Here is a 15448-nt window from a genome sequence, read left to right as displayed (position 1 = left end):
ATAACCAGGATGTTTGCTCTTTTCATATTTCCTTCCGGCGATGTTTTTTACATTTAGAAAGCTAGAGAATAATTTCAGATAAAAGTGTCATTTGGTTATGCTAAAATACAAGTACTTGTTAGTATACATTACTATTTAAAAAATACAAAACCATCTCTTTTGGCCTCAATTTTCTGCATTTCCCAACTTTCTTCATTCTTCACCCTTGAAATGTTTTAAGTGAACCTAAGTATAAAACAGACATATTTTTAAAACAATAGGCATAAATCATTGAAAAATGTATTTTTAAGAGCATAGACAGACGTGTTGAATTTCAGGAGGTTTTATTTTCCATTGAAGAGCAAATATGAGAATGAGAGAATCTAGCTAAGCCTTTCTTCACCTGTGAATGCGTGTGTGGTGTAAGTCCTGATTGCTCTGTTACAGCTCACTCATCCCCCAACACCAGTGCTACTTTTACAGCAGGGCCAGCTGGCCCAACTCTGCTTTCTATCTCACTTGTTAGCAATGATTCCTGGCATCTAACTGTTATATGTTTCAGGGAGCCCAAGGTCATATCAACAGTGGGTGCATACCGTCAAGGTAAGCATAAGACTTTGGTTTCGTCTTTTGTGTCCTCTAGAAAGTGTTGAGAAATGTTCGGAGAAAGTACTCTGGATACACTTGACACTGTTTAATTTGAAATATGTATGTTTTATCATACTTTAAGTATATTTTTGTTTATAGTTTGTTGATAATTATAAAGGACATTTTAAAATGAAAATGTTCAGTTCACAGGGAAAAGGCTTATTTAAACCAACACCTGCCCTTCTCTTATCCTTCAGAACACCAGTGTGCTGGCTGGTTTCTAACAACTGGACAGAGTTGGGAGGAGGGAGCCTCAATGGAGGGAATGCCTCTATCATAGTGGCCTGTGGGCATGTGTGTGTGTGGCATTTTCCTGATTGGTGACTGATGTTCTAGTCCACTGTTGCAGTGCCACCCTGGGCAGGTGGTCTTGGCAGGTTTAAGAAAGGCAGCTGCATATGAGCTTGGAGGGGAGCCAGTGAGCAGCACTCCTCCTCAGGTTCCTGCCTCAGCTCCTGCCCCGGCTTCCTTTGATGATGGACTCTAACCTGTGTGATGTAATAAATCCTTCCTCTAGAAGTTGGTATTCGTCCGTGAGCACTAGGCGCAGTGGTAGGAGTGGATGGGGGTTTTATTGGATTACAGTTTTGTTGGTAGTTTTCTTTAACATGAAGTCTTTATTGCCTCACATCAAACCAGCTGATAAACATTATATCCTTTTTATTGAGAAACTTTAAATCTGTACTCAGTATTGTCCACATTACTCTTCTATCCAAACTTCAGTGATGAAATGACCCTTAACTGATGCTTTATACCAACTGAAAGAACAGAATAGAGTAGAATATTTAGACCCTGTTCTAAATTAGTATAAAATATAAACTCTTAACAACACCGGACATAATTGTATAGGTCTTTAACTTACAGTTCTTTTTCTGTACTACCGACCGTGCTTCATTTCCAGGACTGTTTGCCCACAAGTCTTCAAAACCTTTTCTCTCTTTCAGAAAGGAAGTGCGTTGTTCAACACAGCGATGACCAAAGCGACCCCTGCAGTGCGGACCGCGTACAAATTTGTGAGTTTCCTCTGAGTTTCAAACTTCTGCTGATAACATTGGTACACTCACGTCTAGACGGTACACTCACGTCTAGACGGTAGACATGTAAACTCAAAGTATTTGCTATTTGTCCATTTGGGGGAGGATGTGCCCATGAGTGCCAGTGACCAAGGTGCTCCAGCTTGTGTGTGCACTGTCCATAGACAAGTGTCAGCCTCTATTCTCTGTCATCAGGAGCCATCTGTGTGTGTGTGTGTTTCTGTTTTTTCTTTAATGGAATATATTACTTTCTAGACTTCTTTTTAAGACAATTCCATATATGAATACTGTATTCACGTGACTCCCTTCCTCTGTCTCCTCCATCTAGTTCCTCTGCTGTAACTCCCACCCTCAAATTGATGTTCTCCTATTTTTAAGTTATAGTTATTACATGTATATGTATGTGTGTAAGTTCATTTAAGTATATATGTATATAAGTTATAACTACAACTTGCTGAATTCATTTAGTGTTGCTCATGTGTTTAGGGATGACCTCTTGTGTTTGGCTAGCCTATGTTTATAGTCCATATTGAGCAAAATAAAGTTTGTTATTAAAACAATATTGTATAGAAAGGTATTTCCTTTATTCAATCTAAAAGTATTTTTTTTGTTTTATTTAAGTTATCAACAAAATTGTTTAGCAAATTTTGAAGCAGTCCACAGTGAGATCCTATTTTGAAAATTGTGTTAATTCCTACAATATATTTTAAATGTTTCTTATTTCCTTGAGGAGAAAATAAACCGAATAATGTGTGGTAATATCTGTTCCCTAGAAGATGCTTTAAGTCTCCATGTTTCTTCATAGATTTCTCATGGCTTAGAGGATAACGGTGATAACAAACACCATAAACAAAAGAAGCGCAACCAGATGAAATGCGTGTTTGATCTGTCTAAATGTTCTAAGTACCTGTTTTGTTAGATTGTTTTATTAGTTAAGCATACAACTCTGTGTGGCTAAGCTGCAAGGCTGATGGAAACTTTGCTCCATCTTCCAGATAGACTTTAGGATTAACAGTGGACAAATTTTGAAGCTGGAAGAGACCAACGCTAGATTCAACTTTATATACTAAGGACCATCTGGAAACAGTGTGGTAGATAGGTTAGGAAATAGTGGAGCTAACTAAAGAACAGTGTGAGCAAAGCAACACTGACTCAAATTCTAAGAGATGATAGGAAGAAAAGCAGTTTTCCTTGATAATGACATTCTTTAACCTATCACAACATAGGGATGAATATAGGACCCTTTGGTTTCAGTTGCTTTACAGATAAAGTAATGAATGAAATGTCTTGATTGATTCTAAAAAATTACAAAACCAAAAAACTCAGAGGATATATTCTAGTGTTAAATGGCTTTTGAAATTATCTTCTATTGTAATGTATTTCAGTTTGTTTTATTTAAATAATACAAAATAATTCTTGCATTCATTTCAGAACATTGCTTGAGTGCTTATCTGTACGTCATTGGTCATCTGGGCTTTACACTTGTTAATGGGGAATGGTCTTTTCTCTCTGTGAACATGAGAGTCATGATTTGCCATCCCTTACAATCAGCTTAGGAAGCAGCATAGGGTAGTGGGAGCAAGGACTTTGAGGTTGAAATCCAGACTGTGTGTCTGTAGATAAGACTTATGCCACCCTCCTTTTGGTGAGGTTAAAACACTGGTGTATTTTAAAAACACTGTTTTCTCCTTCATCTTTGAAAAGGGGAGGCGTTAGAATTCATAACTAAATATAACCCAAATTGGAATCTAGACTAGTAGACTTAGTCTTCCCCGGTCACTGTCCTTTTTTATGAGGTGTCTTGCTAGTGTAACCTTGGAGTTGTGACAACAAACAGTGCGGTGTGTCTGAGCAGCCAGCACACAGTCAGCAAACAAAAGCAGATGAGGCTTCCTTTCCTCCCTCTTTATGACGGACACTGTGAGCAGAAATCTCCAGTGCGAAACATCCATCCCTCTGCCAAAGTCCCAGTTGTCAGAACTTGGACCCCACAATTTGCAGCCAGACTGGAGATACTCAACCATGAGGCCCAATCCCAAAGATACATGAGGATAGTGTAAAATTTTCAGTGACTTAATTTTTATTGGAAAATCTGTGTGTGAACTAGCCATACCATTAAGATGCCAGTGCTAGTCAATATCTGTTTGAAAAAGCACTTTAATAATGCCCTCTAAAATTGCTTGAATTCCTTGATGCTTAAACATTTGCCCATGTAACTTGATACTGAGATTTACCTTGTCTCTGTTTCTCATTGGTGACAATTTTAAATTAATAATGGGTATTAGTTACCCAATTGATTGATTCTAGGCTGAATGTTAATCTTTGTGTGTTTGTATGCAATACAGGTTGACCCATTTTTACCAACAATTTGGGCTTACTAAAATAGTAACTAGATGGCATCCTTGGAAATAGTGTTGGGGTATAATTTGTTTTTTTTTTCTAAGAAATATGGATAGTTAGCAATGCTTATTAGAGATAGTTTTATACACACACACACACACACACACGCACACACACACACACACACACACACACACACACACAGTAAATGATAATAGAAACATGCAAAGCTAAATAGACTTATTCTCATTTTCTAGGCAAAGAGTCACGCCAGACTCGGACTAAAGGAGGTGAAGAGCAGGCTGAAACACAAGGTACGTCTGCATCTGTCATCCTGATATTTTTCACCCTGATTTTGTGTGATTTTGCAGCCCCTACTCTACAAACAGTGTGAGGTTTATGTTTTAATGGCTTTTGAAATATGCTTTTCCCTTTGTTCAAGAATATATTGTTTATAACAAGTCCTCTGGCAACTAACTTTCTGCTATTCTATATGCATCTACTGAATAATCTCTTTATTGTTTGCATATTTTATCACAGAATGTAGAGATTTTCAAAGATATTTTTAACAGGATATATGTTTTCATAAAATCTTCCTTCAAGTTGACCATTTTAAAGAAAGTATCTTTGGGGTAGAATTATCAAGAAATGCCACCCTTTGGTTTTATAGGTTCATTCCAATAGTAGTTATTACATTGAAGAATGTTCCTAATTTATAAAATATCACAATGAGTGGATTTTGAACCTATGCTATTGAAGGTATCATATAAATATTTATATATCTATATTTGTGTGTTTGGTTTGATTACACATTACATCTTTGCAGTTTTATTAACAATTGTGTTTTGAATTTTTACTTTTGAAGAAAAACTACTTAAAATCTTCCATTGTAGTAATAGGGAATGTGTGTCTTTATAAATTTTATTCCAAGTAGTCAAAGTATGGATTATTTTTTAAATTATTAAGTTACACCATAGAAAATCATTATTTCATCCTCAGAAGATTCTTTAAATTAGCTAAAGTGTTATTTTTTTCTTTGCATATTTAACAGATATTTTATTAAATAGCTTTAGTTAAAACGTGGAGTATCGTGAAATAATTCTACTTTTCTTTATGTGTAGGAAAATGAGGAAGATTATGGGACCTGTTCTGGTTTGGTGCAGTATACACCAGTTTATACATTACACAATGAAACGGGAGGAAACAGAGAGAAGCATAAGCTTTCCCAGGTAAGGGTGCTTGCCCTTTGTGCCTCCAGTCTCAGGTTACGTATTTCAATGACTTCTTTGGGAGCAACTTGGACCATTATAAGAAAATTAGCATTATTGATCAAGGGAAGAGCAGTGGATTCGGGGCTGTCAGTGGAGAACCAGGTATCTCTAATGTGAAAGGTCCATCTTGATACAGACATGGAGTGCTCTACATATAATCTCATATACCAGGTCACATTCAAAGCATAACATTATTATAATATTATAAGAATATTAGCTAAATTTACCATTGGACTCTGTGTGTCAGCTGTCTAAAGAATTTGGTGTTAAGACAGTTCATATCCACAAGATATCTCAGTGTATATACAGATATTGTAGTACCCAAAAGGTCCAAAATATGAAACACTGCTGTTCCCAAGCCTTTTATCATGTCTTCAAAGGGTTCATATTCCAGTGAGTTTGAGAGATAGTTAAGCCTGTGGTTATGTGGAGTATGAACAATGTGACGTGGAACAACATTAATAGATTCCCTTTACTGCAAACATAAAATGAAGCCCAGATATCCAATCATTAAAACAACATGTAGAAATCCAAGGGTGAATTACTATACGGATAATCCTCAACTTATGATGGGGTACCTCTTAATGACTCATCAGAAGTTGTTAGTATTGTAACCGAAAATGCACTTAAGGTGATTAACTGATTGAAAGTCATAACTAGTGCCACTGTACACTGTAGTTCACCTTTGTGATAGAATGTGTGACAGGAAGCTGTGAGTCCCTGCACTACTTGGGACCAAGGAAGAGTACCGCATCATTTATCACTAGCTAGGAAAAATTCAAAAGTTGAAAGATCATTTTTACTTAAAGTATATTGCTTTTCTCCATAGTAAACTTAAAATGTCATGAAGCCAAACCATTCATAACTTGGGGACTGTATGTCTATTTTTTTTTCTAGGCTTATATATTTTATTTGCTATTATTATTTAAAACTTCTGTTCAAATGCTGATATTCCTAAAAATATTGTCCCTGTGACAAAGTATTTAGAAAAATAGCAGTGTAATGTAGTGTTTTGTATTTAGAATAGGCTTCCGAAGATCTTAACCAATTGAACTTTGTATATTAAATTGCAGTTTACTAGGCACTTTTAGAAATTAGCTTTAGAGTCAAATCCAGAGTGCCTATAAAGCTCCTTTTATGACAGCTGCCAAGGTCCCCAGCCAGGATGGTCATAGCATTTACCTGTGGCTCTCAAGAGACTAGCGGCAGCAAAGGACCTGCACCTCAAGGAAGGGAGGGTTTATTGGCACACAGTTTGAGTGTATAGTCCACTGTGGCAGGAAAATCTGGAAGGCAGGTGATTGAGGTCGCATTCCATGCACTGAAGGAAATGAAAATAAAAAGAATACTGTAGTCAGATTTTTCTTTGGGCCACCAGCTCACAAATAATGACACAGGGACTCATTATTCATTATGAAAGCTCGGCCTTAGCTTAGTCTTGTCCCACTCGCTCTTATAACTTAAATTAACCTGCTTTTATTAATCTATGTTTTACCATGTGGCCTTTTACCTTTCTTTCATCCTGCACCTCTTGTTTCCTTCCTCTCCACGTCTCCTGGCATCTGCACACATGCCTAGAGTGCTTCTCCTCCTTTCTCTCTGCCTAGAAGTCCTGCCTCTACCTCCTGCCTAGGTATTAGACATTCAGCTTTTTATTTCATCAATCACAGCAACACACTTTCACACAGTATACAAATATCCCACAACAGAAAGCTGCTACTCAACTTTGTTTTTCCTTTCTAGTTCATTCTGGGATCACATCCCATTGCATGGTGTTCACTACCATTCTAGAAAAGTCAACCTCACAGAAATCCTCACAAAAGTTATTTCCATGGATTCTATAAGTACCATCAGTGGGGAAGTCAAGATGAACCATTTCAACTCCAGATTTTGTCATCTTGACACCCAAACATGTCACTTTAAAACCATAACCGTCCACTTTTGTCACCATAGGCTCATGGCCATCCCATAATCCACAATGCATTCAGTACAGCTTCAAATGTCCCTAATAGCCTTAGCAGCCCCGTGCTATTTAAAACTCCAAAGTCCAACTCTCATCTGAGGCTCGAGGCAACTTTTAACTAATGTACTTCCACTATACAGTGGCACAGGATACATATCCATTCCATAAAGGAAGAATGATGGAATAGTAATGACCTGGCCTAAGCAAGGCTGAAACCCAGTGTTTCATGTCCTGCCTCCGGGGCTCATGATAGAATCATCTGGGTAAAAGACTTGAGGAGCCCCTTCAGCTTTGCCGCCTGGAGCACACATAGTGTTGGACCAGCTGCAAAGCTGACATTCAAATTTCTTCAGTGAATGTCTCAAGCTCTTGGCATCTTCAAAATCCTGGAGTCTCCGTTGCAATTCATACTTTTTTAGTTGCTTATGTGGCTCCTTAGGATATCTTTACAAGGACTGCAACCCTGCCACACACTGCCTCTCTTCAGCAGCTCTCTAGAACTTCGATGTAAGACTGTCTTGACACCCTTATTCCTCTATCTGTTATCCCTGCAAAACCAGTACTGAGGGAACAAAGCTGCCAAGTTCACCTGGCAGCTGTGTGGGGAGCCTGGCTCCCTTGGACCACAGTGGTATCGGCATCTGTGTGCTGACCCTGGGAAAACACACCCATGGAACCAACCCCTTGAGTGAAGTTCTCAGTTTAGTCTCTCTTCTTTCAGATAAGCTTGTGTTTTCTCAAGGAGTCTGCGATAGGTTAGGTTTTGCCCTCAAAACACTTTTGTCCCCGTGTAGAGCCCAAGTTTTTCTTCATGTCATCGATCTCTGTGGCAATTTCAGCTGTTTTGAACCTGCCTCCTGCTTCCTTTTTATTGATTTTGGGACCCCAGACCATGGAATGGTGCTGCCCCCATGTAGGGTGGATCTTCCCATTCCATTTAACCCACACAATCTAGAAAATGCCTCACTGACATCCAGTGATGATTCAGAACCCCATCAAATAAACAGCTTGGATTAATAATCACAGTACTTGGCCTTTAATCCCAGCACTCGGGAGGCAGAGGCAGGCGGATCTTTGTGAGTTCGAGGCCAGCCTGGGCTACCAAGTGAGTTCCAGGAAAGGCGCAAAGCTACACAGAGAAACCCTGTCTCGAAAAACCAATAATAATAATAATAATAATAATCACAGTACTGTGAAATGTTCATAGTAATAAAGCATTGGGGAATGTTATCTTGAGGTATATTACTTTTGTTGATGTTGCATTTGTTTAACTCTGTAATGCTGTATTACTGTGCCTGTGTAAAACACCTGATGATCTAATAAAGAACTGAACAGCCAATAGCAAGGCAGGAGAAAGGATAGGTAGGGCTGGCAGACAGAGAGAATAAATAGAAGGAAAAATCTGGGAAGAGAAGAAAGATCAAGGAATGAGAGAGGGAGGAGGAGGACTTCAGGGGCCAGTCACACAGCCAGCAGCCACACAGCCATTCATGGGATAAGAGTAAAAGTAAGATAAACAGAAGTTAGAAAAGGAAGAAGCCCAGAGGCAAAAGGTGGGAGGGAGAATTTAGGTTAAGAAAAGCTGGCAAGAAACAAGCTAAGATAAGGCCAGGCATTTATGATTAGGAGTAAGCCTCTGTGTATGATTTATTTGGGAGCTGGGTAACGGGTCCCCCAAAAGAGCAAAAACCTCCAATAACAATAAAGTATTTTTGTGTATCTGTGATTTAGCCAGTGTAGTACTACTATAACAGAATACTTGAGCTTGAGTAATGTGTAGAGAACAGAGAGGTATTTCTTCCATGTCTGGAGGGTAGAGAGCCAAGGTAAAGGCACTCACGCTTCATAAAGACCTTCATGTTACTTCATCCCATGGCAGAAGGACAAGACAGAGCAAGACATGGGGGTGGGAACTTTGGCTTTAATATGAATTTGGGTAGGAACACTGAGCCTTAGCAGTCTTTAGGAATGAGAAAGGCTGGTAAGGCAGCTAAAGCTGAAGGCCCTTATGAAGAAGACCTGCTCGTCTGATAATTCATCACCACTGTGTCAAGGATCTTTCCTAGGTACCAGCCATATACAGAAGGAAAAAACGACAATATTCTGAACTCATGGTGCTATTTTTGTGGCAAACTGAGTAAATTTTTTACTTTTCCTTTTATTAAACTTATTTTTCATAAACCATTATTGATTTCTGCATGTGATTACCAAATCCTGATTGTTCCTAAAACACGTCTTTGAATGAAGTCATTCTGTGTGTTGAGAGCGGCTAGTGCTGCACTAAGGAGGTCACTCACCGATGTGGAAACAAGTCGGAGTTTCCCTGTTTGCTTTTCTGACATCGCTAATATGCTCTCAAGCTTTAGCATTTTAAATCACTTTTGTAAAAGTTTTTGCTTGCTCTGTAATAGAGTACTTAAATGATATTTACCATGGAAAACAGATTTTGTTTTTATGGGAAAAAAACCTTATGATTTCTTTGTTTTCAGTATGATGCCTTAAGATAGAAACATTTTAATCACAGGAATGCTTTTCTCAATATGAGAACTCCTCATATCTTAATACTAAATTTTCCTCTTACAGCAGGATATAACATTTCTATTATAACTTACCAATTTCTGGTTTTTCATGTTTCATGTTAATTTCTAGAAATCGAGTTTTAAATTGTATATATCTAAGATATACAACATGTTTTTATATAGACCTACACTTAGCAATTTCCCAACATACAATACATATCTGTTAATAGTGATCCTTCCCCAGTGCATATGATAGAAAAAATCAGTACAGAGCTAAACTGAACTTGATTTGAAAAAGGAACTTGCTTTTGACATTTAGTAAAATAGCATATCCCTTTGTCTTGCTTCCTGCATTTTTAATTAATAATAACATTAGACATCATTTTCTTTGGATGCTATAGGAATTATAGATAATGTGAATAAAATATCTTCATTAATAAAGTATAATAGGTACTCTATAACAGGTAGCTGTTCATATGTACACATGTGTCCTTTGTAACAGTGGCCCTATTTGACTTTCTTCTCTTGTGAAATTCATGTCCTTGGTCACTTAGCAATACTGCGGTCACAAAAATAGCAGGTATTCATCTTCATTCTAAGTGGGGTGCTGACTGCTGACTTTAGCATACGATTTGAGAAGCAATATGTATCTTGTTTTATGAGTAAGTCTCTTGTCTATAACTTTGTAAGATGGTGTTTTATTGTCAGCTCCATTAAGAAATGACTCTGAATGACTTGTCTCATCCCATTCCGATTCCATTTAATTATCAGACATGGACCCAGGTGTGGCAAGAATGTCACTTTTCCAGTTTCCACCAAGACTGGCCAGTGAAAGATTTTTTTCATTTATTTTTCAGAATATGAAATGAATTGTGATCATTTGAATTCTGAGAATGTGTCTTTATTTAACATAATCAGAGTTTACAGTCTGGACGCTATGGAGAGGAATTTAGATATGTCTGTCCCATTACTTGGCTTGTCTTTGGAATAGACTGAATCTATAATCCACCCCCAACAAATAGTAATTTGTGTGCTGGTCTGCTAATTAGTATGGCTATTTTCTGTTTTGTTGATGAGGCTTAAATAAATGTCAGGGGTACAGCCATGAAGATCTCCCAATTAGGCTTCGCATTTGTAAAGCCCAGGCCTTTCCCTTTTGTGTGGAGATGACAGTTCTAACAGCCGCCCTAGCCTAACAGGACTCCAGGGAAAGGATCCTTCTCTGATTTTATTGAAAATCGGGCCAGTTTGGTCCAGGGAGAATACTGCTACCGGTCATGGTGCAGAGCAGTTTTAATCCCCTGTACTTACCTTCTTTTGTCAATGTTATATAAACGGAATCCTGAAGAGTTAGTGAACAATACCAGACCATTAATTCTAATTCTGTCATATGAAATTGTCTACAATGTATTAGAAATTTTTAAGAATAAGAGAGAAATCCCTTTCAATAATACTTTTTAGTCTATAAACCTGACCTAGGCTCTGCTTTCAACAATATTAAGCTTTCTTTGCTTAGTCCAACAATTACACACACACACACACACACACTCTCTCTCTCTCTCTCTCTCTCTCTCTCTCTCTCTCTCTCTCTCTCTCTCTCTCTCTCTCTCACCTAACAACTATACTAGTGAACAAACATCAGAGCTTAGCCATATCATGAGTCACTGTTAACAGATGGATGGCCCTAAGCAAGGCATTTCACTGTGACAAAATCTTGTGGAAGTGGAGGACTGAAGAATCTTTTTGTTGCTAAGCCTGATTAAAACCTTGGCATACATACCACTTTTAACTGTTTCATGCCTGGGACAAATGCCAGTCCACTTGAGTTTCTCCATTTCTACCATCTAGATTGTTTCTATAAATCTTTGCAGGAAAGGCCGGCCTTTGCTCTGCAGTGTGGTATCACACAGTGTGCTTGACGATAAATACTCTAGGAACGGAATCAGGACTTTAACCCAAGTACAGTGCTTACAAATGAAACAATGTCTACTGTCCTGTTATGTCCACATACTGCCAAGCTGGTGGACATAGTTACATATGGACTAGGAGTTTGAAGCAAGAACAGTTCTTTTTTAATAAGTGATGAGGATATTTTCATTATAAAATACGACTGATAAGATTTTTTTTCTCTACTTATTATGCTCACTTAAAATGAAATTTTGGTGTTTCTGTGTTTCTTTATATGTTAAATTTTTACATTTTACAAACCATTTCTAACAGATTTGAATAGCTATAAAAAGTTTATAATCCATAAGTCATATGCTTTTATCTTTTAAAAATGTGCCCTAAAGATAGTCACATGTATATACACATATACATTTTTGGTTCACAGAGACTGTAAGCAAATCATTTTATAGACACAGTTGTGTGTATGGGAATGTAAAAGAAATCCCACCATGTTAGCTTCTTTAATGAATATGATAATCAGATAGCTTATGCTTTGTAGATAGTAAAATGTATAATTTATACACTACAGATATAATTAAGTAATTAAGTGCAACTTAAAATACAAAAACTCAGATACTCTTAAATTATGTAGCTCATAAGAAAAACAAAACAAGATACACATATGAAGTTGTGTGTAGTACATGGTAACATATTAATGACGAAGTTTCCTTTATAAAATTTTGGTGGACTCTGAAGTAAAATATAATTGTAATAAATGGCAGCACTTCCTGTTCAGCTGACACAGGAAGTGTAAAAGGTGGTATAGTTGCCACTTGTAGTGACACACACCAGGAAAGTCACAAGTTCAAAGCCAACCTAGATTACATAGCAAGATTCTGTCTTTTTAAAAAAGTGAGAGAGTTAGACAGAGGGAAGTACCTTGTTTCTTCCCAAGAAAATGTGATGTAAATGGCAAGGCAAGAAAAACAGTTGTGTGGTGTGGGCTGGGGCAGGATATGGCAGTAAATATTCAGAATACTTTGTTTTGTAAAGTAAGTTTTACATGAGACAAATAATGTTTATTTCTAGTTTGAGATTATAAATATATTATTTTCCTCTTCTTTTTCCCCTCTTCAAACCTTCCCACATATCCCTACCCACTTTCCTTCAAATTTGTTGTCTCTTTTTTCATTCATTATTGCTACCTACATGTGTATATGTATGTGTGTGTGTGTGTGTGTGTGTATTCTCCTAAATACAATAATAAATACCTACTCTGTCAGTATAATATTACTCATAATAGTCATATAAAATTACTCATGTTTTCAGAGCTGACCACTTGGTATTGGTAGCCAATTAGTATGCTTTTCCCTAGAGAAGACCATGTCTCCCACTCGGCATTCTTTAGTTACCTATAGTTCTCTGTGTGGAGTTGAGACCTCATGGTTTTCCTGACCTCTTTGTCATGTCTATTGCCGCTGTCCCTTTTCAGCTCATGTTTAGGAAGACAGGCTGGGGAGACTTTATGGAGGTAGCATCTGGCACTAGTGGACACACAGTCCCACAGCCAACCCCCTGACCCTCTGGCTCTTACAGTCTTTCCGCCCCCGCTTCCACAATGTTCCCTGAGCCTTGGGTGCTGGAGTTCTTTTGGAGATGTGTCCATTGGAACTGGGCTCCACAATCTACACTTTGATTGGTTGTGGTTTTTATCTGTTGCCAAGAGAAGTTTCCTTGTTGAGGGGTGAGTATTATACATGCCTGTAGTATAAGGACAAATATTTAGAATGTAGTTAGCGTTTATGCTGATTAAATGGAGTGGTGGTTATAGGTTCTCCTCCAAGACACATGACATCACTAGTCCTGGGTAGATGACTTGGTTTCCAGTACTGGACATACTTTTCCTCTTGTTAAGCAGGTCTTAAGATGATAAGCAACCATTTTTGATGTTTATTTGGCTCAGTGTTGAAGACACTATCAAGCTGAATTGCTAGATTTAAATAATAGGGAAATCTTTTAAGAAACTTCAAATTGTAAAACTTTTTTGAAATAAATTAAATGAATGTGAACATAGCAGTATTGCCTAAATAAAAACATATTATAGCAGTGTGTGTTCCAAGGTCTCTTCACATTGGATTTAACCTAACTTATTCTATAGTTGATTTTCTGGAGAAATATACAGGTACCATATTGCTAATTAGAAAAAAATTCTTATTTTCTCTGTTGGGACAGTATTAATTTCAAACATTTTAGATTTGGTTAGAGTTACAATTGTTTCACAAAGAAACAAATGGGTTCTGGGTTACAAGCACGCCCTCTAGTGGAAGTTGTGTGCAGCATCCGTAGAAGGTAATGTTCAGTGCTAAACTGCTGAACAACACTGAAGTGCTGGAGCTGTCATAAATTGTCCGAGGACGCTGCTCAGCTGAGGGACTGCCAGTCCCTGTAGAGCTCTCTGGAATGTCACTTAAGAAATCTAGCTCTGCAGAACAATATCCAGTATATTGTAAAACCCATAATGGAAAGATTATTGTATTTATGTAAATAAATATACATCATATGCATAATTTGAAAACTTTTAAAGTTGACATTTTAATGTTATAATTCATTTTACTCTTCAAACTCATTCACCACAATTAAGTATTATAAAATCTTGAAACAAAGACAAAACGTATTCAGTTTTTCCATTTAGTAAATCTAATTAATGATTATTACCATTCTAGACTTTATATATAATCATGGAAGGAATATTTTCCCGGTTTTCTGTCCTTTAAAATTTAAATTTTTTTCCTATTACCTTTTTAATTTTTAAGGGTTCTGGTCAAATTAACAACAGTTCTCTATCCCAAACATGCCCAGGGTTTAGAACCTCTGTGCACAAGTTCTTATTTTCTCTCAAGACTCTTAGGATAGGGAATGATGCTCTCCCACCCGGGTTTTTATATGGCATTGCTTTGGAACTGATCAGAGCTCAGTGGGCCGATGGAGGTCAAAGCCAGTCTGTTCCTCATAGTGGCTATTCCCGCTGTCCATTCAGAATCTGCAGCTAGACTGCCGCTTCTCAAAGGACCACTGAGGCCTTCTTCTTCACTAAGGTATTTAATGTTTTAGCATATTGTTTTACTACTAACTAATGGTGATCTTTTGCACCAAAAGCTGACTGTAAAACCCTGGTCAGATTTGTGTTTTCAAATGTTAAAAGACTAACAAGGTTAGTTGGTATCACTCAGCATATGAGCAGCCCTTAAAAGCTGGCTTAGAAATATCCAGTTTGAAACCATGTCACAGGTGCCCATGTGGATGAATATGAGCCTTCCTACACCCTTGCCTTGCTTTAGAGATAGCCTTCTAGAGTATTGCCATTAGGTAGCTTTTCATATAGTCTCTTAACAATGAGAAAAAATGAATTCTAAAGTACTCTGTTTCTGCGATGAGTATTTTGCCAAACTAGGGGTCAGTTCTGATTTCTTATAATCTGTCTTTCAATTCTAATACTTGATGATGTTTTAGTTAAAAGAAAAAAAGAAAAAGAAAAGATACTAGCATAGAGTCCAACGAAGCTGAAGTGAGGCTCTGTTAATACACTGGTGGTGAAATGTGTGCAGAGTGGACGCATCATCGTGGAGAATCCTGTGGTTGATATGTTGTGCACCCCAGTAAACTTATCTGGGGATCAGAGAACGGAACAGCCACTATATTAAACATAGGTTTAGGCAATGGTAGCCTAAAGCACACCCCTTTAATCCTAGCATTCAGCAGGCAGAGATCCATCTGGATCTCTGTGAGTTCAAAGCCACACTGGAAACA

At 37.6% G+C, this 15448-nt stretch overlaps 1 protein-coding gene across 2 annotated transcripts in view; it reads left to right on the top strand.

Moving 5' to 3' along the window:
- Dennd1b (DENN domain containing 1B) overlaps positions 1–15448 on the top strand; it is a 219589-nt gene that overhangs the window by 186262 nt on the left and 17879 nt on the right. For both annotated transcript variants that reach the window (XM_028889858.2, XM_028889857.2), the window contains 4 exons: positions 542–582; positions 1572–1640; positions 4259–4315; positions 5123–5230. In XM_028889858.2, coding sequence (XP_028745691.1) covers positions 542–582; positions 1572–1640; positions 4259–4315; positions 5123–5230 — 275 coding nt within the window. The remainder of the gene's footprint in view (positions 1–541; positions 583–1571; positions 1641–4258; positions 4316–5122; positions 5231–15448) is intronic.

Source organism: Peromyscus leucopus, chromosome 15 (genome assembly GCF_004664715.2).
Source record: "Peromyscus leucopus breed LL Stock chromosome 15, UCI_PerLeu_2.1, whole genome shotgun sequence".
Classification (NCBI taxonomy): Eukaryota; Metazoa; Chordata; class Mammalia; order Rodentia; family Cricetidae; genus Peromyscus; species Peromyscus leucopus.
The sequence above is the reverse complement of the archived record's forward strand: the minus strand, read 5'-3'. Positions and strand labels throughout refer to the sequence as shown.